Consider the following 23,664-nt stretch of genomic DNA (forward strand, 5'->3'; position numbering starts at 1 on the left):
AGAGAACTCACAGAACGATAAGTTCCAATAACGAGACTCCTCCTACTACTAATCATGAAATAGCACAAAGACCAGACCAGCACACCGGGAACTCCATGCCCTACTCTTTTCGATTAGTGTGTGGGTTCTTTAACGTTCCACAGGGTTATGAACATTGTAGTGTTGTGAGACGGGGCCTACAGTTTATCGTTCTTATACGAGAAGACTAGAAAGTCTAACCATTTGCAGATGTCATTACAAAGGCAGCACTTTCTCCTCAGTTATTTTAAGACCCTGAGTTTTGGTCCGGCCGGGGTTTGAACCCACGACCTAGTCCGATGCTCAACCAACCGGTCGGCGGATTTTCCTGTATCTCACTGAACCAATGTAGGATTTAACGTTGACCCATGTTTTACCATGATCTCGTGTATCGATAAGCGTTTTTAACACTAGATTTAGTTCGTCTTAGGCCACCAATTTTTCGACTGAGATAATTCAAAACAAAATGAAGGGCGAGAAGATATTTACAGGAATCCTCATTATTTAAGTTTAAACACTAAATTTTAAAGAAATTCAAATGAAATAAACATTAAATTAAAACTAAAAATGAAAAGTAAAATAAAAGTAATAATTCAAAATTTAAAATTTAAATGCCCAAATGCCGAGCCCGGCACACCTTAGTATAATGGTTCTTTTAAGTATGGGGTCTTGAGCTTGTTAACTTTCGTAATATTATTCGGTGTGAGGTAGATGTGCAACTATTTAATGGGAACAATTTTAAAATTAATAAAAATATGTTTTCGACCACTGTAACTTGAGTAGCAGTCATTTCCGGGAGCACACATGCGATCAGTTAATATCAAATAAAATGCAGCTATTTAACAACACTAGCCTGCAGAACAGGCGTTATTTATTTATTTATTTATTTATTTGCGTTTTTCAAGCGAACGGAGGCAAGCTTGCCTCTGCTTACTTGAATAACGCAAAATAAAGACAAAAACAAAATAACGCCTGTTCTGCAGACTTTAGCTTGCCAGTGGAACGTATTTTCCTGTGGCAATATTTTGGGCAATAACATCAAGATTCTTCTTGTGCCAGTTTTGATCTTAAATAATCCATACGCCCTGGCTTCTGATCGCTTTCCTTTGCTCACTGAAATGACTGTAATGCAGGTTACACCAGCCTCGACTCATGTTGTTCTACTATTTAAGATCTTTAAAAATAACGACATTCGAAGGCTGGAGATGTTCAATTCTAATGTTGGACAAATTTTAAAGATTGGATACAACGAGAGCAGAAATGAAGAGAGGTTATGTTTGATCTAAGCTCTCATCCAAGCTAAATGATTTGCCGCTGTATAACTTAGTGGACGTCCAGCACCAAATTCTAACTCGCTCTCATTCGAATAATCCCCTGATCTTTCTAAAAAGGGTTATGTCGCCGGGGATTTTCAAGTGTTTTTCAGCGGAAAGTAAACACTTCTTCTCACTTGCGAAATGCTTGTAGAACACAAATGGAAACATATCAAGTGGTTTTCTTTAAGGGAGGGCAAACCATTATCCGCTTTTTATCAACTTCTCTAAAAACAGGGGTACACTAAAAAAAATGGCCTTTTTTTAAAATTGCAATCTCACCATCCCATGATGACTAAAGACACTTTTAAAAAATACACGTTTTAGAACACTGATATGACAACCCCCCCCCCCCCCCCAAAAAAAAGTGACTATTAATTTTAGGCTTCCATTTGTGTAAGAGTTTAAACATTACAAATCTCACAAAAATAAAATTGAAAACGACGCTTAGCTTGCATCCGGAGTCTCATCACCATCAGAAACCTCTGCAATCATTACAACGGTAGAGCCGCGTTTTTTCGCCTCTTGTTTCTGTTTTTTCCGGGCTTCAAAAGAAAGTAAATGTGGTCAAAAGTCTAAACGCCAAATAGATTGTTCCGACGAACCAACTAAAAAGGCTTCTTTAGTGACGTGGTCATATTGTTTTAATGTTTTAGATTCCAATTTGCTGTTTACAGAAAGGAAATTAAAGGGACAGTATCACGCTATTTTTGATAACACACTGAAAATCCGAAAGACGCTATTCGGCTGGTAGCAGCCAAGATATAATGACAAAATTCCGTTAAAAGACTATCAGAATGCAAAGAAACTATCCACGGAAATTTTCGCCGGCAGATGACCAAGATAAAGAGGGGTTCAAATTTGAAAACGTCTGGCGGACGTTTTCAAATTTCGCTGTTGTAACGCACTAAAAATCGCCGGCTGTACTATATCTTGGTTGAATCTTTCGTCTTAGAATCACTATAAATACTGCTTTAAATTAGCGATTGAGAAATTAATTAACACAGTGTTCAAAGTTTAAATTTAGTGAATTTTGGCCAAAAATCATGATATCTCCCATCGCTCTCCCATGATACTGCCCCTTTTGAAGCGGTTAATCGAAAGGACAAGTTCTAAGAAGCACTCGACAGTTTAAATGATGGAAAATGGACAGCTCGCGGCGAAGAAATTTGGTATTGACTGGAAGATTGTGTTTTGCAATGCGAAGAGGAAAGGTCAAGCTTAAGCGTAAAACATTACCTGCGCTGCAGACTTTGTCGAAGTGATGCCTAAACGTTACTGGAAATTCACTTCATAAAAAAAAAAATTTATTTTAATTCTGCCAACTTTTACTTAAGTTTTCGTGTTCATTTAGGAAAGTTTTTTGTCTGTCTTTAATTTTTGTCTTGAAGAATGATATTGTCTGTTGTCTTCTGAATCAGATATGTAATCTGCCCAGGGTCATGACGTTTTCCGAAAGCAATTTCCGTATCATCTCGAATAATGTAATGCATGCAATAGATAAATAGGAAATATAAATAGCCCTGAATAGCGCGAGAGTCAGATATATGTGTATCTGCCTCTGTCATGAGGTTTTCAGAAAGAAATTTCCGGTATGTTCTCAAGTACCGTAACGCAATATTTCAATTGCGAAGGGAAGATGGCTTTAAAAGTCTGGGAAGCGTATAATGGAAATAAATTAGGCACAGAATCACGCTTAAATGCCAGTATAGGCATCTTGTTAATGTCAAGTTTCGAAACGTAGATATCGCCTGTGCGTCTGTTTATATCGAGGCCAGCTGCATACCGATTATGAGATCATGATTGGCCTTGAAAGGTCCAATAAGAGTTCCACCAGACAAAACTTCACCTGATTGCTGATTCAATTTGTCATCTGCGGATGTTACTGATTTATACAGTGTGCTGTATGCGTATTTCTATGACGGCCAGAAACTTATCGTATTTGCAAACGGTTACTTTTCAGAAGTCTTACATAGCAACAAATCTTACTGTCAATCCATGCTCGGGTAGAAAGGGATACTTTCAGGGGATGGAGAACGTCATCACGTTGTCACAACGCAGCAACTAGGTTACTAACTTCGAGCAGCAAATATGACCATATTACGCCCGTTTTGCAAGCACTAGATTACACTGGTTGCCAGTTTTGTATAGAATACATTTTAAAATTTTACTTTTAACTTTTAAAGCACTAAATGGTATGGCACCCGCTTATATAAGCGATTTAATCGATGTAAGAAAGCACGCACGCTATTCACTGCGCTCTGACTCAGGCACTATTCTATTACATCCCTGAGCAGGGAAAATGAAAAAACCCTTTGGTGACAGATCTTTTAGTGCAGCTGCACCTACACTGTGGAACGCGCTCCCAGCAAGCCTGTGCAATGTTGATTCTATTTTTACTTTTAAATCTTGTCATGAAACATATCTTTTTAAGTTAGCTTTTAGCCTTTAGCGTTTAAGTTACTTTTTTATTGTCAAATTTAGTTTAGGTACATATCTGTTTAGTATATTCTAATATTGTAATGCGCTTTTGATTGCATTACCATATTACGCCCGTTTTACGAGAATTAAATGACACTGGTTGTAATATTGTAATATTGTAATACACTTTTGATCATAAAAAGCGCAATATAAATTAATGAATTATTATTATCATTATTATTATTATTATTATTATTATTATTATTATTATTATTATTATTATTATTATTGTTAATATTATCGTTTATTTCACTTGCTTATGTATATCTAACCCTTTACTTATAACAAATGATGACTGGCGAGCGAAATACACTTGATGCTCGAACCATTGTCCGTCGGGCGGTGTGCTGGCTGACAGTAGATTCGAGTTCAGATTTTAGCCGTTTAAAATCATTCTCCTCCATTCTGTCGGCAGTAGGACCGCGTTTGGTTATGGCAGATATAGTCGAGTCACTCATATCCACTGCCGAGAGCCGAGAACTGAATGCAGGAAATTAACGTCTTCACCAGCACAAAATAACTGAACAGGGATTTTTCAATCACGCGCGTTTGGTTGGATCTCACGCAATACTGATGCCAGTCAGACCACAAAAACAGGAAGTTCTAACTTCCCATGTATGACGGGTAAACGGATCAAGTGAGGCCTTTCACTACCTGTATTTTGTTTTATTTCGAACTTTCTCCGATCCACGGCATCATCATGGAATGAGCTGAATGAGCCTGGTTTCCAAGTCGATAGAGTGTTAAAAATCTTTCAGTTCCGAAGACACTTTCTTGTTGATTTCGTGGTTTGGATCGTCATTATTAATGGCAAGTTTCGAAACGTAGATATTGCCCCTGCATCTGTTATATCGAGGCCAGTATACCGATTACGAGGTGAGAACTTCTATTCTGTTATAATTTGCATGTTCCATTTTACAACAGGGCAAAGCTCGAAAGAGACCGTAGTGAAAAGGTTTGCTGTATTCATTCCTCATGGGCAAGAGTATCTCCAAATCCCCTAGGTCTGCTGTTGCTCAGCACGGCACAGCAGTCAACAGAGTAGAAGGGAATAATTCCAAAGTGAAACCAAACCAAGCGTCTAAACCGTCGGCTATTGACTGCACCACGGACGATGGATTGAGCGTCAGGTGTGTTTCCCTCGCTCGCCATAAAAGGGTTCCCTCCAAGTTCGATGAATTGCACTTTCTTGAGAACGTCGAGCAAGCTAAAGAGTTATTCCATAAGTACGCAGCAACACAGAGTAACACCGTGATAGCAGAAGGGAGAGAGAAACAGAATAAAAGGACCCCTGGGTGTTTAGTCACTGCATTGGGATCAGAGGAGGAAATTTATTCCGTTTGTGCCGACTGCGGCATGTTCGGTGCCATTTTTACAGCCTACAGTTATCACTACAAACTCCGAACCTCGCCAGACGACTGGTGGTTTTGTGTCATCAAACAAGTTGCCTGCGCCATCGACGAGAACTCGCAGAAAAAATCCGTTCGCAAGATGTTTGTGGACCATGAATCAAAGAAGACCATTGTGGTTGAAGTGGAAGATCCTACCATCCACACCGTCAATTACAGCTGGTTCTTCGATCAAATAACCAAGGCAATTAAGGAAAACGTCAAAGCGCCTGAGTTCGTGGACGGAATTACAGCAGATTTCAATACCACGACGCCAGTGCAGAAGATAGTTTCGCAGATTACACTGATGTATTCAGTTAACAGTTACTTCAACTTTGACTTGTTGCTTGGGTGTGGAATTCCAGCCGTGGAGATGCTAGGAACCGAGGAAGACTGGAAGAAATTAACCTCAAAATTAAAGGTATTGAGGACATTGTTGGAACCCATAGAGAACGACCTTGGCCTTGTATCGGAATGATGGGATGTGGTGCAGAGAGTGTTCAGCAAGTTGCTGGAAACGTACCAGGGCAAGCCAGATGAAAAATGGTGGAGTCATATCGTGGATTATGAGGAGCAATATTCATCAGGTATGTTTGTTTTACAATCGACGTTTAATTAACAAACTGTTAAAGGAGGAGCAGAGCAAAGCCCCAGTTCAGTTCCTGTTTCGTTTAAGAATGATGCCTACTTTTTTAACTGAGTTTACGTTCTGCGCTTCTGGAGATACTCAGCTTTCCTATCAGGATGGTGCCTACCAATACAGGGATATTTTTGCGCGGTTTAAAACTTTGCGAAAAAAGCAGAACTTAGCAAGTGCTCTTAGTATCCAAAAAGAAAGATGGGGGTAACAATGCATTTTTCAGAGCCTCAAGCTTCAATTTGGAAAAAACGCCATACATTGCTATGTATACTTGACTGCTTTTTAGAATACTGAATTGTTGCTTAATTATCTCAAAAAAAAAAAAATGCCCCGGTGCCCCCAATTTGTTTCTGTCAGTCCAGTATCCCATAATAAGATCTGCTTTTCCCGCATTGTCATAAACTCTTGCCAAACTACTTCTGTATTAGGAGGCACAGGTCAAATTCCTACGCTTTGAAACACTTCAGTTCCACTTCCTCTCAGTCTCCCCCGTGTTTTATTTCAGTTGGACCGCGACTTTTATGCTCTGACACTAACATCATTGCAGTTAAGACATCATGTAGTAGTTGATAAAGTTCCATAGAATTCCATAGGTTTAGAAAAGAAGAGAACCTAACGTAATGCCATAATGTTAGATACATTTATCTGTTATTCGATAACATTTTGGAATGTAGTAACCACTGCGGCTCAAGGGTGGAATTTTTCTCATTTTTTCTCGCCAATATTTTGAAAGTAGCTGAAAATGGAGACGCACAATGTCTTGGACGAAATTGGGCAAAGGCGTTTAACCCCTCTGGTTATGCTTCTCGTAGTTCCTCTAGTATAAAGAATGACACAAGGCCAATTGTGCGTCTTGACGGACTTAATATCAATCGGTTTTAGTACGTCTTTAGCGACGCATTATCGACGAAAGTGTGTCTACACGCGTAAGCCGTCCTGCGCCCCTCTTTTTAATGTACGAACTACAAGAAGCATAACCAGAACCACTACAAATGTTTGCCTAATTTCGCCTCTAGTACGAAACAGGCAATTAGAATTAGGCTAAAACAAAGAGGTTTGCATCATACCCGAGGAACTAACCAGCGAAGAAGCGAAGAATGCTTTTCTTTTTAAATAACGATATTGTATGTGGCTGACAGAGTCCTGTCGTCCACAATACACCAAATGACTACTTGTTTTGATCTTCAGGCTTCCCCACGGGCAGGATTCACATCAGAGGATGGATCACCGACTTTTTGGAAGGAACAGAACGCAAGTATGGTCTGTTTGAACATAAGGATTTCACAAGTGGCCTTGTTAGTGTACCACTTACCATCAAAGATCCGTCTGGTACACAGGACACCGCTGCACTGGTGGCAGGAATGCTGGGTTTTACTGTCCACAGGACAGACACCACTGATGAGGTGACTGTCCAGCCATTCCAAGGATGGTCTCTGATGCTGGGTGATGACTCACCATTCGTTTAAAAGCATGACTAGATTGTTAACAAGTCCAGTACTAAAGGAACCCTTTGATTTAATATACCAAAGCTTTGCAGAAAAATTTTAATTTTTATCTTAGCTTAGCACGGAAAATTGAAAACTTTGACTCTTGAGTGTCAGAAATATCATTGGGTTTTTCTGTTTCTGTTGTACTACCCTTAACACTAAGGAAGTTTAATGAATCATGTATCAAGATATTTTAAGCTGTACTAGTCAATCTTGTAAGCAGCTTATGTTTTCTCCTGTGTTCCTAGGTCGTCAGTTTTGTGGCCTTGTGCTAGCTGATGACTCTCCTTTTGTGAAAACTGACTTTGCAGGGCAGTTGATGTTTGACTTTTATCAGTAGATGTAGTTGCCTTAGATGAACAAACGATATCAGCTGCGTGACGTAGAAAAGTATGCTTCAGTATTGAATAGCTAAACCCCTTCAGGGTTTCAGACCTAATCGATATTTCAGCCCCAGCTTTTCGTGTGCGGTGTCGTGGGTATTGTCCCAGTGTTTTTTATTAAAATTTGCTGACGTTGAAAGTGAATTTTCAAAAAAGGAAAGGAGACTGAATATGGGAAAAACTTGAAAACGTTAGGCAGACGTCTTTACAAACACAAACACATACGAAAAGGAAAAATGTACTGATTGTAGCAGTGGTATCCCTTCCAAGCGAGTGCAAGAAGGCGAACGGAGCTTCCAGCGAGCAAGAAGCTTTCGTTTGTTTCTCGCGCTTGCTCGAACTGTTGGTCCAATAGTCCAAAAAGTAAGCTTCTTGTTCTGAGCATCAGTACCGTTAATATTTTTACAAATTTTGCCATTTTGCGATCACGACATTGTTTTCTTTTAGAGGCCCCTACTTTGTGATATGTCCACTTTGTAACATACATTAGGTTTAGTGGAGCTTTTTAAGCATATTCGGGCAAGCATTCTTTTATATCCACTAGTTAGACTAGCAGGTTAGTAAAGCCATGCAAACCGACGTGTTCTGGCCCCAGTTGTTCAAAGAGCCGATAACTTTATCCATTGGATAGGTCGCTACCCGGCAGATAAAATGTGTGCAAGATTTTCCTAATAGCCCTATAATTTGTGGATAGGGTAAAAGGATATATCAAATTTAAGTATGGGATTGTGTGGAAAACTTGCCTAAATCACCAGGTGGAGTATATTTGCTCCACTGGATAATGACTTATCAAGTGGATAAAGTTATCCGCTCTTCGAACAACTGGGGCCTGGTGCGGAAATACGTATTAGTCTCTTGGTTAAAAGCTGAGCAATAAAAACGGGAAAGAAAAAAGACTAAATAGCTAGAGTAACGTTGAACAAAAAGGACGCCGGAAAGAACTTCGTTTGTCTGTGCTACAACGGAAGGAGGGGACACCAGTGGTGGCACCGCGAAACGGTGTCTGTTTTGTCATACAACTAGTGAATCGTATTTAGTTGTTTATTGTCCATCAGGATGCATCCAAGTACAGTAAAGGGGAACTGTCACGGCAATTTTATTGTATTTCGGTAAAAACTGCTCAAACATTTGACAAAGAACCTTTTAATTCTCTAATATGAAATTGCTCTTAGAGCACCGGGAGGAAAATGTTTAAGTAATTTGCTTCATTTGTCCAAGCTGTAATCATTTTTTCGTGATTTCTCTCAAATACAAAAGAAAAACTTGAAAAGATTGGCGAATGTTTTCAAGTTGTAATCTATTTCCATCCTAGCCACCGCAAACAAACATAATCAATACTAGTTTCTGGGCACTAGTAACGTTATTGCTAACAAAACTGAACCATTATTTTAACCATTCCGTCGATTCAAATGTTTTTTGGCCATTCAAAGTAACACTACAAATAGGTGACACTGCCCCTTTAAGTTCTTTTGCCTGGTAGAACACTTGAAACCATACCCAGTTAGTGGTTATGTTTGGTATAGCTTCTCAGTTCACGATTTTATCTTGATTGCGGGTACGCGAATTGTCACCGACTATTCGCATACGTACAAAAAGCAGAAACTGTTCTTTTAATGTGACTGGTTTTATTAGACACAAAGTAACAGATATTGTTAAAGGGTGTGCGAAGAATGCGAGTTGTGGAGTTGCGAGTTGCGTGTTGCGAGTTGCGAGTTGCGAGTTGCGAGTTGCGAGTTGCGAGTTGCGAGTTGCGAGTTGCGAGTTGCGAGTTGCGAGTTGCGAGTTGCGAGTTGCGAGTTGCGAGTTGCCAAAACAAGAAAATGAAAATTTCTAGTAAAGATAACGTTATATAAAAGTTAGGCATCGCAAGGACGTAAAAAACGGACTTTTCAGAGAAAAGGGTATACTTAAATCTTTTGTTGAGTTCAGTTTTAATATAAACCAAAGTCACAACAAGAGATAACCTTTTTGAGCAAAGGAAGTGTAAGGGATCGATGCCACTGGTTTATAAATCTCAGATAACTTATAACATAGGACGAATCCTCCACGGTGAACAAAAATTAACTGCACGACTACGTGGTCTTTACCATCGAAACTTTCCAGATTCTGTCAGAGTTTCTAAGATTTTCCCACGCGTTTATATTAAACCGCAAAGAGCGGATTCATGTGCACGTGCACCTGGATGTGCAAGCAAAGAAAACACGTAAAAGGTGTAAAGGGAAAAAACTCAGGAGGAAAAATTCGCCGGAATAAAAGCAAAATCGAGGGAAACTTTTCTAAGAGTGCCAATTTATAAATTCTTGTAAGTAATACGTATCTGTTTTGTAGTTCGTACGGACCTGTTAAGCGGTGAGGGTAAAAGGCGGCATGAGTTTGCGGAATGGCCTGTGGCATGACCTGCGGCATGGCATAATTATGCGAAATACGATACTTGCGGAATGACTCAAAGAAATAAATTAACTGAAGAGTGCGTCTCTTTTTGGCGCCAATTTTAATTTAATTTTCGATGTTGCGGAAAATGTAACAGATGGGCTGATTAGAAAATACAAGCCTGCAACTGGGATAGAACATGTCTGATCGGTGGTTAGGAAGAAGTGAGGGTGAAGAAATCGATGACTGGAATACTGTTCATTGTTGTCACATTCAAGGAAATATGAGTACATGTGCGTATTCTCGGACACTTTTTGCATTTATCACAATAACTTACCTCAGAAGGGCGAGAGCAAGCTGAGAATTTTCTAGTATATAGTTCCTTCCTTTGATACCTAAACACGTCCTAAAGATTGGCTGATTGAACGCCTGAGGTTTCTCCGTAATTTTGAAAAATATTGTAGACGTTGAGCGGCCTATTTTCGGACGTGTAAGATTGTTTGCAGATGGTTACGCCTTTTCTGGAAAAAAATATCTCCTTCATCATGTTAATATACGTCTCGTTAAAGAAGAAACGAAGTAATATTAAAAGTATATGTTACCTTTTCCCGACTTAAAAAACATTTTAAAATCAGTTTGGGTGAGACCTCGGCTCGGGTATTAAAGCGCTGAAACAGTATTAAGAGGTCTATAGTCACCGGTGCAACGGTACCTCCGCCGGGTAATTTTTTTTTTTTTTACCACGTATCGCATTTGTTATCTAATTCCACATTATTATCCCAAAATTTTATTTCATAGATAGAACGGAGCTATAGTTGTGTTAACGTCTAATAAAATATGTGGGTCGTGAGGAAAAATACCCCGCTACCCTCCCCCGCCGGTCGGGGCAATGAAACTTACAACTTACAACTTTTGTGACCTACCCACCGAAAGCGCTTTCCTCCCTCGCCGTTTCAAATCACAAATATTTATAACCAATTTTTTAATTTAAGGGGGTAAATATTCCTCGATGCAATGTTTAACAAATTTTGCCGCTTTTGGAAAATGCATTTGTTAGTTATTCCGGCTCGCTGTCAAACCGGTCAGGTAAGCTTTTAGGAAAAGCTGGGAAGTTTCTTCGCTATTCTTTTGGGAAACAGTTATTGAACTTAAAAGTGCGTTTGGCTTTCGCTTTGTCCGAGAATAGTTTTATCAGACGCTGTAAACATTTAACGGTTACTTATTGTAACGACTAAAACATTTTTCACAAACTCATGACAGAAATAGGTTCTTTTCTTTCTCACCTTACATTATCCTGCATTATCGGCGAGATACGTACGCAAGTTGAACTTGTCAATTACATGGAAGTCAAAAGGTGAAAAGCGAACATGAAACTTAAATTTACTCAGTCCCTTGACTACGAAAATTCATAGCTTTCTTCACCCTCACTCCTTCCTAACCAGCGATCGACATGATTTATCCCGGCCTTGTATTTTCTAATCCTCTTTCTGTCGTTTAGTTGTTTTTAAATATTCAGCTTGGAGTCCAGAACAACTAAAATTATAAAATTGGCGCGAAAACAGGACGCGCTCTTCAGTTAATTTCTTTCTTTAAGTCATTCTGCAAGTATCGTATTTCGCATAATTATGCCATGCCGCAGGTCATGCCACATGCCATTCCGCAAACTCATGCCGCCTTTTACCCTAACCGCCTGTTAAGTTTTAAATTAAACAGTGTTGTACGTAAGAGCAGTATATGAAAAGATTTTTGAAATTCCTTCTTAACAGTGAAAGTACGTAGATAATTGTGTGAGTTAAAAAGCATTTAACGTATCAAAATGGTCATCGAAAATTAAAACTTGGCGTCGATATAATTGTTTAACAAATGCGTTTTCGGAGTAGTTTTTCAGTTAGGTGAACTTCCTTATTTAATGAGCATAACTGGTTATTCCTCCGAATGATTCTTCGTTTTCTTTTTAACAACAGGTTACTAAAATGACAGAGGTAGTTTCTGTACAATTCATTCTCGTTGGGCCACCGAGTTCCTGCGCTGCGAGGAAATGGTCTGTAAAACAGCATGAAGTGGGCTTAAAAAATCTTGCGACTTTCCATTGGTTAACAAAGGAGGCACAAAATAGATTGGCAAAATGTTTTATCTACAATGGAATTTCCATGTCACCAGAATGACATTTTTTGAGCCTTACATTGTTCTCTTTTGCCTCAGTATTGAGCTGATGATAAGCATTGAAGCACTTCTGTTCATTTTCCAAAAACGTTGTAATATCATTGAGCACGCCAGTTTTTTGCAGTAGATCAAAGTTCCAAGGCAAGTTTCTTGCCAATTCTATATTTTGACCATTGCCTCTTTGCTTGTCACTGAAACCCACTGAACCAATAAAGCAAGGTTATGATTGGCTTGGGAAAGAAATTCCTGGTTTTTAATGTTCGGGGAGGGGGGTATACTTCCCTATATGCGGCCCCAAAGGGTATGGCTATTGGGCTGTTTTGGTTTGAAATAGTGTATAAATTTTAACGACTTTGGTCTGAAAGTCTGAAAACGGCTAAGGATTTTATAGAAACGATATGGATCTGAAAATGGACACGAACTGTAGAGGCGAGGTCTGAAAAAAGGTAACACAAAATTACATGTTTTGGTCTCAAATAGGGCCAGGGTTTGGAGAACCGGCCGCACACCTATACCACAAATCCCGAGGAGTACCTCCCCTGGGAGAACGTTTCATTTGCCATAGACATGGTCACGTGGTCATTTCTGCCGTTTGCCGTTTTCAAAAAAATAACCAAAAAAAAAAAAAACAAAAAAAAACAAAAAAAACACGTAACTCTAAATCTCTATATTGAGTCTAAGTGGACACGAATGGTAGAGGCGACACCTTCCTGAAAACCACATTTAGTGAACGAAAGCTTCCTAATAAAAGATTATTATTATTATTAAGTGTCTTCGGAGGGCCCAGTAGTAAAGGCTTTCCAGTTATATGGCTGGAGTCTCATAAAATAATACTTGACGATAGAATTCGTCTTGATTAAAGTGACCGTCTTGTCTTCGCTTGTCTCAACATAACATGGCGAAAGCCTTGGTAAAAAGTACTGTGTCTGGTCGGTCAGGCTGTTTTTTCCAAACCTTTAAGCCTGAAAATACCGCTTTCATGTTAAGGTGAGAGGGTGAGAGACAGTCTGTGGGTCTCCAAATCTGTTTATAAGTGATTTTATTTTAAGAAGATAGATAGTTTTCTAGTCTGGGATGCAAGCCTTCTTGTTACCGTCAGCAGCAGACTGTTTAGCTATGACTATTGCCAAAATTGAAAATGGCTTAGAATCAATGTGGTTTTGTTAGACACCGTCTAATTCAGTTATAAATTATATTGATAGAACCGAACATTCGTCTTCAAACCAACCCCTTTTATATTTTAAATACATCAAAAAACATTCATTCTAACATTTAATCATTTATTCTTGAATTCTTTGCGGTTTAATTTCCTTGCCTTCGTTTTCTCTCCTTTCTAGTAGTTATCATTTATGTAATAGATATGTTCGATGATCAAATATTAACCACTTGTAAATCAAGGGAAAAATTAACAGCTCGTTACTATTAACTTCTGGGCATATGGCATAATTTATGACGGAATCACATCTTTGATGAAGAGAAGTCGCGTCTCTTTTGATTCCTGAAACCTATTTTCTTGCATTTTTATACAAAAAATTATTTTGTTCTACAGATCTACTATGACGGGTCTACTATAGTTCTATGTAAGCAGCCAAGTAGAAAAAAATGAACAACATTCAAAAACTAGCAATGTTTTCTCCAACCAAGTGTGGATTTTGGCAAGTCCTGGACTAGGCAACTATAAATCAATGTAATATATTGCCGTTTAGTACAAACGTTTCTCGACCTAAAAGTGTTAAGACATTTTTGTAGTGTAAATATTTCAAAATTGTTTAAAGAGACCAATCCTTATCTAAAACATTTGTAATGAACAGTGTAGGGTAAATTTAACTCCTTTGATAATGACTTCAAAACAATCATAATCACACGATACTAAAAATAAACAAGTATTTGAAGTCTCTTGGACGAGTTCCTAAGCCATCCATGTCCTGTCATAATGATTCTCCATCTCATAATCCATCAAAATATTGATTACCACTCTGTGTTTAACAGCTATAAAGCAAAAACAACAAGAAGGCAAATTTGACTAAAAGCTAAAAACGTCTGCAATAATTATGCATAATAGTGTTGTTAATCAAGGATTTTTTTCCATCTGTTTGTCTTCCCTCTTTGTTTTGTCATTCAACAAATGATTTAGATTTCTCCTAGAACATCTTGAACATCTCTAAATGTGTTACTGTCCAGTTTTCAGATGGAGACTGCATCGCTTTCACATTAGCCCATCCCCTCCCTCATGCTTTTAAAACCGTAAAAAATCGCTAAACTGAAGGAAATACTATTTCGCACACCAGTAAGAAATCACGGAAAGGTTACTTAATTCCAGTAAATATTTTACAGCGGAGAATCGAAAATTTTCCTATGGCAAAAAAGTCTTTAATGGTAACAGAAAAAGTTACTGATCTCCCCAAACCCAAGTAAATAGGGAAACTGTAGCACTAAAGACGTTTTAAAACTTTTGCTTTTTTCCATCTACTGGGAATGTATTAGGTTCCAAAAAGTCAAATAAAATCATCTGCAAATAACTTTAGTAGAGAGCTAGTAAATTCTCTTATTTCAAACGTTGATCAGTCTACTCACAATTCAGTTCAGCTACTCAGTCTTGTCGTCCTAATTCTAGGGTGACATCATCACCAATGAGTACAAACGGAGCCCAGTAATCCACTGCACTAAACTCGTCAGATTCTCTCATGGATTTCATGGCTTGGTTCAGAGCTGCACTGGCACTTTCACCTTTCATTAAGTGCTGATAGAATATTTTCATGAACTCCATAGTAGCCTCGTCATCAATCGCCCACAATGACACCAGAACAGATCGAGCACCAGCACCCAAAAATGTCCGTGCGATGCCAACCACACCCTCAGCCTTAATCTCCCCACGGCCACTATGACAGCAACTCAACACAACCAGTCTTGCTCGCATCTGAACATTCAGTACATCTCTCATGGTTAAAACGAAATCTTTGTAGACAGGAGTCCGTGATACCGGTGAAGGATTTGGTGCTAAAGCAATTTCTCCTGTTGCCATCCGCCCATGCGCTGCAATATGCACCAAAGCAACCGAGGAGAGTCGTTTCAATACTTCATTCTTCGTCGCATGCTCTCCAATAAGAGATGTGGTGTGAAGTATTCGCCCAATCATCTGTACCTCTTCTCGTGCGAATGGCAGCTGGTCAAACTTCCTTCCCTCCAAAGTAACATCTTGTATCCAAGGATCACCCATGAGAAGCACCCCACTCTTACTGTGGTAATCAGCGGGAGAATCTGCGATCAATTTCAATCTCGTCAGTGATGGAATCACGCGTACTCTGAAGGACTCGCAGAGGTACTTTGAATCTGAGTCCATGAACGCAGAGAAAGGAGCCAAACACAGTGGACCCTCGGGGACGAATATTACTTCACTTTCAAGTAACAAATCTTGGATTGGACTGATGAGAGTCTCATATAATAAACTTAAAGCACTATTCGGGAGATTGAAGGACTGCTGATTTTGACTCTCATCTGCAAGGTTTTCGTCTCTCGTCATATTTAGTGAACGATCCTCACATTCGACAACAGATCTACCACGAATTTTCTTCGTTGTGGTGTTCAGGAAAGTTTCGGCATCAACTTGACCCTCAGGGATTTGCTTTCTTCTTAACTGAACATCCTTTCCTTTCTGTAAGACCCAGGTAATTACTTCTTCGTGCTTAAGCGCGAAGAAAACTGTAGTAGAAGGAAAACCACATAACTCAGCTATAGTTTGTATTTCTGTGGTAGATTCTTCTCGGAATTGTTTGGATGCATACTTGAACTTCATGAGATCATTCAAAGCCTGTGCACGTCCCTGCTCAGCAGTTAAAAGAGCCTCCATAATCTTGCCTTGCTTTAACAACAAACGCCATAAACAAGCGTATGCCCATTGGTACAAATTGCGCATGCTCACTTTCCAGTCATCATTAGCTCTAAGACGACGCCTTACGTCATTTAACGTAGCTATGCTGTGTTGATGACAATCTATAGCTTTGCATAAAAAGCCCACTGATTCAAAGGCAACTCCAAGGTTATGAAACCCGTGGCCAATTGAAATTTTTTCTCCCACTTTTTTTGCGATTTCTAGGTGACGTTCATGGTAGTGTATGGCTTTTTCGAAATCTCCTAGGCTGTGATAATCGCCTCCTAGATTACCATTTGCTTTTCCTTCCCTTGAGACGTCTCCCACTTTTCTTGCGATTTCTAGCGCTCGTTTATGGTAGTGTATGGCTTTTTCGAAATCTCCTAGGCTGTGATAATCGGTTCCTAGATTACCACTTTCGTTTCCTTCCCTTATGACGTCTCCCACTTTTCTTGCGATTTCTAGCGCTCGTTCATGGTAGTGTATGGCTTTTTCGAAATCTCCTAGGTTGTGATAATCGTTTCCTAGATTACCAATTGCGATTCCTTCACTTCAGACGTCTCCCACTTTTCTTGCAATTTCTAGGTGACGTTCATTGTAGTGTTTGGCTTTTTCGAAATCTCCTAGGTTGTGATAATCGTTTCCTAAATAACCAATTACGATTCCTTCCCTTGAGACGTCTCCCACTTTTCTTGCCATTTCTAGTGCTCGTTCATGGTAGTGTATTGCTTTTTCGAAATTTCCTAGGCTGTGATAATCGTTTCCTAGATTACCAATTGCGTGTCCTTCACTTGAAACGTCTCCCACTTTTCTTGCTATTTCTAGTGCTCGTTCATGGTAGGGTATGGCTTTTTCGAAATCTCCTAGGCTGTGATAATCGCTTCCTAGATTACCACTTTCGTTTCCTTCACTTGAGACGTCTCCCACTTTTCTCGCGATTTCTTGTGCTCGTTTATGGTAGTGTATGGCTTTTTCGAAATCTCCTTGGTTGTGATAATTGCTACCCAGATAACCACTTGCTTTTCCTTCAATTGAGACGTCTCCCACTTTTCTTGCGATTTCTAGTGCTCGTTCGTGGTAGGGTATGGCTGTTTCGAAATCTCCGAGTCTGCTATAATGGTTTCCTAGATTATCATTTATCTTTGCTTCACTTGAGACGTCTCCCACCTGTTTTGCGATTTCTAGGTAACGTTCATTGTAGTGTATGGCTTTTTCGAAATCTCCTAGCTTGTGATAAATATTACCTAGGTTACCATTTGCAATTCCTTCACTCGAGACGTCTAACATTTTTCTTGCGATTTCTAGTGCTAGTTCACAGTAGTGTATGGCCTTTTCGAAATCTTCCATGTTTGCATAATCGTTGCTGAGATTACGTATCATAATTGCTTTGAGGTTTTCGGGGTTTTTATTGTTAGAGATGGATTTTTCTCTACAGCTGTCGTTTGCATCTCTGCTCGTTTTAACCAAACAGGTGCCTCTTTCCTGTCAAACATAAACATAATTTTTTTTTTCAGAAGAATTTGATTCCCATCATGGAAGCTGTTATTTGCACAAGTCTAATAAATGGCAATCGGAAAAGTTGTTTGATGATCATTTGTTTTAAACTTGCCGCTGTAAGAGGTCCCCGGCTGTCAAATAATACACAACGTAATGCAGTTTGAATCTACTTGATGTTCGACTGTAGGGAACGAAAACACTTTGACAACCAAATTCCTAATCATCTTGGTCAACATTGTCATCATTATCGTCATCATCATCATGATTGCTGTCTGAGACATGAACAAACCGTGCAAGAAAAACAGTGGTTAATTGCGTTTTGTAGTAAAAGTGAAAAGCAACGACGTATATACATTGCTTTTAACTCTTACATTTTAAGTGAAGGGATGCGTTTAAAGAGAAGTGAGGACAAGTGGAGTAGTGTGCGTTTTAAAGTGATTATATTGTTAGTTTCTCTTGTTTCTTGTACTTTTCTCTTTCTTTAGTTCTTCGTACTCTTCTTTCTTTGTCTCGTGATCCAGATTTCATGTCCCACATTATAATGACGGTTAGTGTAGAAAAGCGAAAAATCCAAAATAGAATTTTTTTTTTTTACCAGTTAGCCATTATTGTACAGCCTAGAAAAGTAAATGAATCGGGCTTAATTTGGAATTCTTATGATAGCTATGCAGGGAGCACCTGAAATCATCCTTCCAGCTGCATAGCAAATTTGATTAATGTTTTTGGAATTTTCAAACCTCACTACCTACGCCGCTTACCATGTCTTGAATACATAGCGAGCATTTCAGTCAGTTCATTGATAACCTCCCGACAGATCCAGCAGCTTGGAATATCGCCCAGATCATTATCAATAGATTGTAAAGAACAGACCTATTCGGCTAACGCAATGTTGTACCAAATTCAAATCCTTTGGGCATAAAATGTTTTGTTCTAAGTATATTTAAATGTGAATGCTTCATTGTAATGCAAATGCAATAAACAAAGAATCTTAACCCTGGGGGATCTGAATTGGGTACAACATTGGGTTAGCCGAATAGGTCTATTGTTGTGAACTCAGTGCCCTTGTTAGTCTACGAACTATGACAGGATTTCTTTGTATGGAAGCTGAGAGGTTCATGTAATCCTCATTCGGTGAGACAATCAAAGAAAGTCGCAATTTCACTTTAGTTTTGCTATAGTGTCTTTTATGATTGGTGTACAGTCTTCGCGCCATTTTCTCAGCCAATGGAAGTCAAACCAAAACCAACAGTGACTTGCTCTTGCAACTTTTGGTTGCAGGCATTTGCTTTGAATTGTGATTGGTTCCTTGTGCTGTTTAGTATACGTGTTTTGTGGTTCGTCAGTGTACGTTGCCGGGTTACGTTGGTTTTGGTTTTGCAACACTCATTTCAAAACCACCATTATGTTAACGTTTCTATAAGCATGGGTAATTAAATTTTTTTTGCTAACTAATAAACACTGAATAAAACTTTTAAGTTGACAACAATTTAAAAATGTTGTTTAACAAACTTACTGTTTGAGTTTCTGACAGATCCTTCGTTGCCTCTTCCCCAGTGCCTTGCAGCTTGTTTTGCTCGCTCATCGACCTGCTATTTAAATTCCAACAATTTCTGGTTGTTCTCGTCAATCTTACATTAGTCAAGATTTCTAATACGTGTAAAACCAAGGTTATAAAGGTTTCCAAAAAGTCTTTCGGAGAATACCGACAATAACGAGAGGTGATTGGCTAGATTAAAATAGTTGTTGACTATGTTTCGACGAAACACAGTCGATCACAAGTCAAAAGCCTGAAGAAAGGTTCAAAGGAATGTTCCAATACGCAGCGACGTAATCAACGCAAAGAGTTAACCTCAAAGAGTGTCTTCTAAAATGTCAAAACATCAATGCCCTTGTTGCAGCATTTGGATCGCTCTTGGAGTGCCACTGTTCAAAAGAACGTTCCCTATGATAATTGGTTACATACAAACCGAAACGACGTCACAATCAGCCTATTATTCTTAAATAAGTTCATACTTGCCAATAGTCACTTTTCTGTCATTTAAAAGTCGCAGAAGAGATTTTTTACTTGTTAGTGTACAATGAAGGATACTGCTAATCCCTTATCACACCACTTGATGGCTTCCTCAAACTGATTCAGCTGAAAACAAGCACTTGCTCCTAATAAAACACAATGATATCAATTTAGCATTTTACTTGACTTATGTTAGATCAGCCAGCATCATGCCTCCACGAACTAGTTACAAAATGAGAAAAGTAAACGCGCAAAGTAACAGCGGGAACATGAAGTACTGAAATGGCGAATTGTGTCAAATTGCATTCCACACATCTCGACCTAGCGCGCTCACTTTTCACGGGCCTAACTAAATATGTTAATATGATAAATGAGAAAAATTGTCCGTTCTATGTGACAGCTTAACAGGCAGTGTATGCAGTTTGACTAAAAAGATCGGAAATGACTGTCAAATGCGTGATCTGTTGCACTAATTAAAATGAAATTGCTTTAGAAGTGTCAATTCCAGTGTTTTTAACCGATAACATGACAGGAGGAGGTAATGGGATGACATCAGTGGTGGGCTGCAAGAACCAGAATTCGAGTTATCGGGGTAAATTTCGATCAAGGGAAACAAAATTTAGTGCGAGTTAGCGAGGAATTCGAGTTATCCGAGTAAAAGTGACTGAAAAGTAGGGTCAAATCTACGGGAAACCGTTTTACGAGTTCGAATTACCGGGTTTCTACTGTAATTGTTTAATCTGACCCACCGACCCTAAATTTTGAACCCACGGGGAAGGGAAATAGGGGAGAAAAGGGGATGGCCCCATTCATCATGGCCCGGTTGGAAGAAGGCCGATTAACGCTAATTCTCGATTAAAAATTTACCGAGGTTCTTATCTCGCTAAATAAAAATGTTTTAAAAAACTTATTTTGGGTTAATGGTAAAGAAAAGTTGTAAGTCACAACTTACAGACAAAATTCTTTGGAAGAATCTTTATTTATTAGTTACAAAAGTTGAGGCAAAGTTCACTTTAATCCGGGATTAGGTTAATCGGGCTTTGAACAACCGGGCCCATAATATTGAAAAGTGTGAAAGTTGAGGTAAAAACACTAAATTATTTGTGTGCAACATTCATGTAAACAGTATTAGCTTTAAAATGGCGCCTTTTAAATGAGATGGACCATTCCCTAATCTACTTAGGGAACTAGGAAACATATTTTTTCAAACGAACCCAGCGCGTGACAAGCGATTTAACTAGTACCTGTGAAGATTGCTTTCAAATAAGACGGCTGTAAGGAACAGGCAACTTTTGCATCAGTCAAGGAATCAGTATAGTTTCCTGTGAATGAATAAAGTACGAGGAGAAAGCTAGCATATTGATGCGAGTCGATTGAAGAACCCTTTAATATATTAATAAACCAATTTAACCTAACAAAATCTTCTCACCCAAACAAAAATAAGCTTTTGCCCTGTTGCTGCATAGTTTGGCTTTCAGTTCCTCATCCTTGCAGCTTACTTTAATTCCTTCCGTGTAGAAGTAGATGGCGTTGTTGAAATCATTCTGTCTGTAACTGTTATTACCCTCATTTTTGTAAACCTCTGCTATTGCTAAAATGAAGCAATTGAAAATATGTATTAGTAGATAGCCTGCAGTGCTACGGCGTTTCGTTGTGAACGATATTTTTCTTTGAGTTTCTTTTAGTGCTCCAGTGTAAGAAACGAACACCGCAGCTTAGTGCAATTGTTAAAGTTTATTAAATTGACCGTTGGATAAATTCTTGCACGTGCTTTCAGAACGCAGTGAATTGGGGACAAGTCTAGCCACACTAGCAAAGGATATTCGAATTTTGTCGGTTTTATACAGTCAACTCTCTCAAAGCGACCACTTCTTGTAAGCGACCACCTCCCGTAAGCGACCAACTTGTTAACAACCGTTTTGTTTCTCAGTTAAATACTGTTTCAAGAGCTCTCTCGTAAGCGACCACAACTCAAATTTCTAAGGGACCGCGACCACTTTTTTTGCCAGAAATTTGACATATTCTTTTGTTTTCTGTTTCCGGTAAGCGACCACCCAACATATTCGCGTATTATCTGAGTAAATAATTACTGAGAAGTAACAAAAGTTCAATTTTTAATGACGCTACCCCGGACAACTGACAGTTTACAGACAGAGATTACATTAATTAGATCTGTAGGTAAATGGGAATTGTTACAGTGATCTGTTCCAAAATGTTACGCAAAGTTTCGTCAGAAGAATGAATAGATGTGCAAAAATCAAATAAATTAGTTTCTATTTGCCTAACTTTAGCTGCTAGGGTAATATTTTTAGGTAATTAATTTATCAGTCCAGCATAAGGCTTATTTTGTTGATCTTTCCCGTAAGCGACCACTTTGTCGTGTACCAAGGGTGATCGCTTACGAGAGAGTTAACTGTATATTGAAATATTCTAATAAAAAGAATCAAACTTTTCTTCTCACCTCTTAAAGTGTCGCCATCAAAATCCAATGTCTCTTCACCAGCTGGTGTAAGGTCATTTCCACTTTCAGCTTTGATTTGACTCTGCGCCATGAATGCTGGCAGTTCGGGCCTAAAGCGTAATGCCTGTGTTAATTACACATTATACCAGCGAACGCTAAAGATAAAATCTGAGTCAACAAAAACGTCCGTTTAAGAAATATTTTTGTGCACAGTGTATGTAGATAATGCAACAAGGCGAAGTCCAGCGAATAACGCAGTGAAAGCAGTTTGCCCTTGCGACACCATTTAATAGTGAAAGTAACCATTCGCGCCATATTTTCAGGGATTTTCAGTCGATATTTGCCCCAATAAAACGTGGAAGAACGACACATAACACAATAGAACGACACATTTTAAACACAATAGATGCTATTATCATGTAAATTAGTGGCCATGTATTCTGTAATTTGGCCAAAACGTGAGTACATTAGAATACGAATACTTTAGTTCTGTGTTCCTCAAAGCAAAGATTTAACTCTTCAAATGCAATGGGCAAATGTATTCCATATATTCTTGAAGAAAACGATTTTCGCATACCTTTGTGAAACGATCATAGACAAACAATGGCGTCTTCACGGCATGCTGCCCACAAACAAAGCCCTAGAAAAATAATACAACACAATCATTATTCCTTCAATTCCTCATCAATAAGTAGTGGAAATGACAAAATACAGAAATCAGGGGAAAACTTACCGTAACCGACTTCCATGAACAAGATAAATCCAGATGAAAGACGGTGATTTTACGCGCGAACCACAACGATTTCTCTACGTGGCATCATCGAGGCGAGCGTTTTTGACGCTAAGCATCATGGGTAGGGCCTTATTTCCTCCCTGCCATTGTATATTTATTTTAAGATGGGTGAATAATTGACCGAAGTGGAGGTGAATAGTGATGCAATATTTGCTTTTCGTGGGAACAGTTACTTCCGATTGGCTATCGAAAGATGATAAAGCTTCTCACCCTTAATATAGTTAATTTTAATTGTTCCAGGTTGTATTGCTATCAAGTTATTTTCTATTTCTTCAGCAAGTTCACCGGGAAATCTGGCACATCGTTTAGTAAGATATTTTAAAGTATAACTTATTTTAAGTCAAGGGATGTAAATATCTGTTTGTTATTGTAGCCAAGTCGCTCGTGCGTGACACTGCAGATTAGGGAGCGAGTGAGATTTGATTTTGTTTTGTGGTAATTTTGGTGTTTGTTGGTTTGTTGTAGGAAAACGAAAAGACATGTTTCCCCGACACTCCTTGAGTTCTACTAAGCTGGCTACTCCATGCAGGCCCGTGCATGGTTTGCGTTTTGCTCGCGTTTTACTCCTTGCGTACTTTTTTTAAACAATTTTCACCAGAAACTGCGTGTAGAGTAAGAGCTTGTACTCAGGTTACTGCTATTTCCTCTATTTTTGACCGGTTAAGAAAATCTGTTTTTAGACTTCCAAGAATAGGCTAGTGGACGTGAATTATATCGCCAGAATACAAATTGCTTACCAAAGTTTCCATAAAATCCTCTTCTTAATGTTCCTCTGAAGGGATAACAGGTGA

General features: G+C 38.8%; 2 protein-coding genes and 1 pseudogene across 3 annotated transcripts; 1 reads left to right on the plus strand and 2 right to left on the minus strand.

Annotated features, from left to right (window-relative positions):
• Nucleotides 1–4,758: 4,758 nt before the first annotated feature.
• On the plus strand, nt 4,759–7,910 carry LOC146476376 (uncharacterized). Its single transcript, XM_085114527.1, has 2 exons — nt 4,759–5,787; nt 7,029–7,910. Exon 1 carries the CDS (start codon nt 4,788–4,790, stop codon nt 5,676–5,678), a length of 891 nt encoding a protein of 296 aa, XP_084970653.1. The 5' UTR covers nt 4,759–4,787; the 3' UTR covers nt 5,679–5,787; nt 7,029–7,910.
• Nucleotides 7,911–13,506: 5,596 nt separating this feature from the next.
• On the minus strand, nt 13,507–19,096 carry LOC146476377 (tetratricopeptide repeat protein 28-like; annotated as a pseudogene). Its single transcript, XR_014865625.1, has 2 exons — nt 14,818–19,096; nt 13,507–14,232 (listed from the first exon to the last, which is right to left on the minus strand). The product of XR_014865625.1 is annotated as a tetratricopeptide repeat protein 28-like (transcript).
• Nucleotides 17,452–22,191, minus strand: LOC146476378 (hsp70/Hsp90 co-chaperone CNS1 homolog). The gene is made up of 6 exons (XM_085114591.1): nt 22,081–22,191; nt 21,049–21,210; nt 20,864–20,941; nt 19,698–19,765; nt 19,122–19,236; nt 17,452–17,593 (listed from the first exon to the last, which is right to left on the minus strand). Exons 1-5 carry the CDS (start codon nt 22,169–22,171, stop codon nt 19,198–19,200), a joined length of 438 nt encoding a protein of 145 aa, XP_084970717.1. The 5' UTR covers nt 22,172–22,191; the 3' UTR covers nt 17,452–17,593; nt 19,122–19,197.
• Nucleotides 22,192–23,664: the final 1,473 nt, after the last annotated feature.

This window comes from Pavona decussata, unplaced genomic scaffold (assembly GCF_977016875.1).
Source record: "Pavona decussata unplaced genomic scaffold, jaPavDecu1.1 SCAFFOLD_77, whole genome shotgun sequence".
In the NCBI taxonomy this organism is placed as follows: domain Eukaryota; kingdom Metazoa; phylum Cnidaria; class Anthozoa; order Scleractinia; family Agariciidae; genus Pavona; species Pavona decussata.

Coding starts and splice junctions, on each gene's coding strand:
- LOC146476376 (XM_085114527.1), top strand. CDS start 4,788: ATGGGCAAGAGTATCTCCAAATCCCCTAGGTCTGCTGTTGCTCAGCAC.
- LOC146476378 (XM_085114591.1), bottom strand. CDS start 22,171: ATGGCGCAGAGTCAAATCAAAGCTGAAAGTGGAAATGACCTTACACCA. Junction 21,211..22,080: donor TGATGGCGACACTTTAAGAG/GTGAGAAGAAAA, acceptor GCTTCATTTTAG/CAATAGCAGAGGTTTACAAA. Junction 19,237..19,697: donor GGTGTGATAAGGGATTAGCA/GTATCCTTCATT, acceptor GACTAATGTAAG/ATTGACGAGAACAACCAGAA.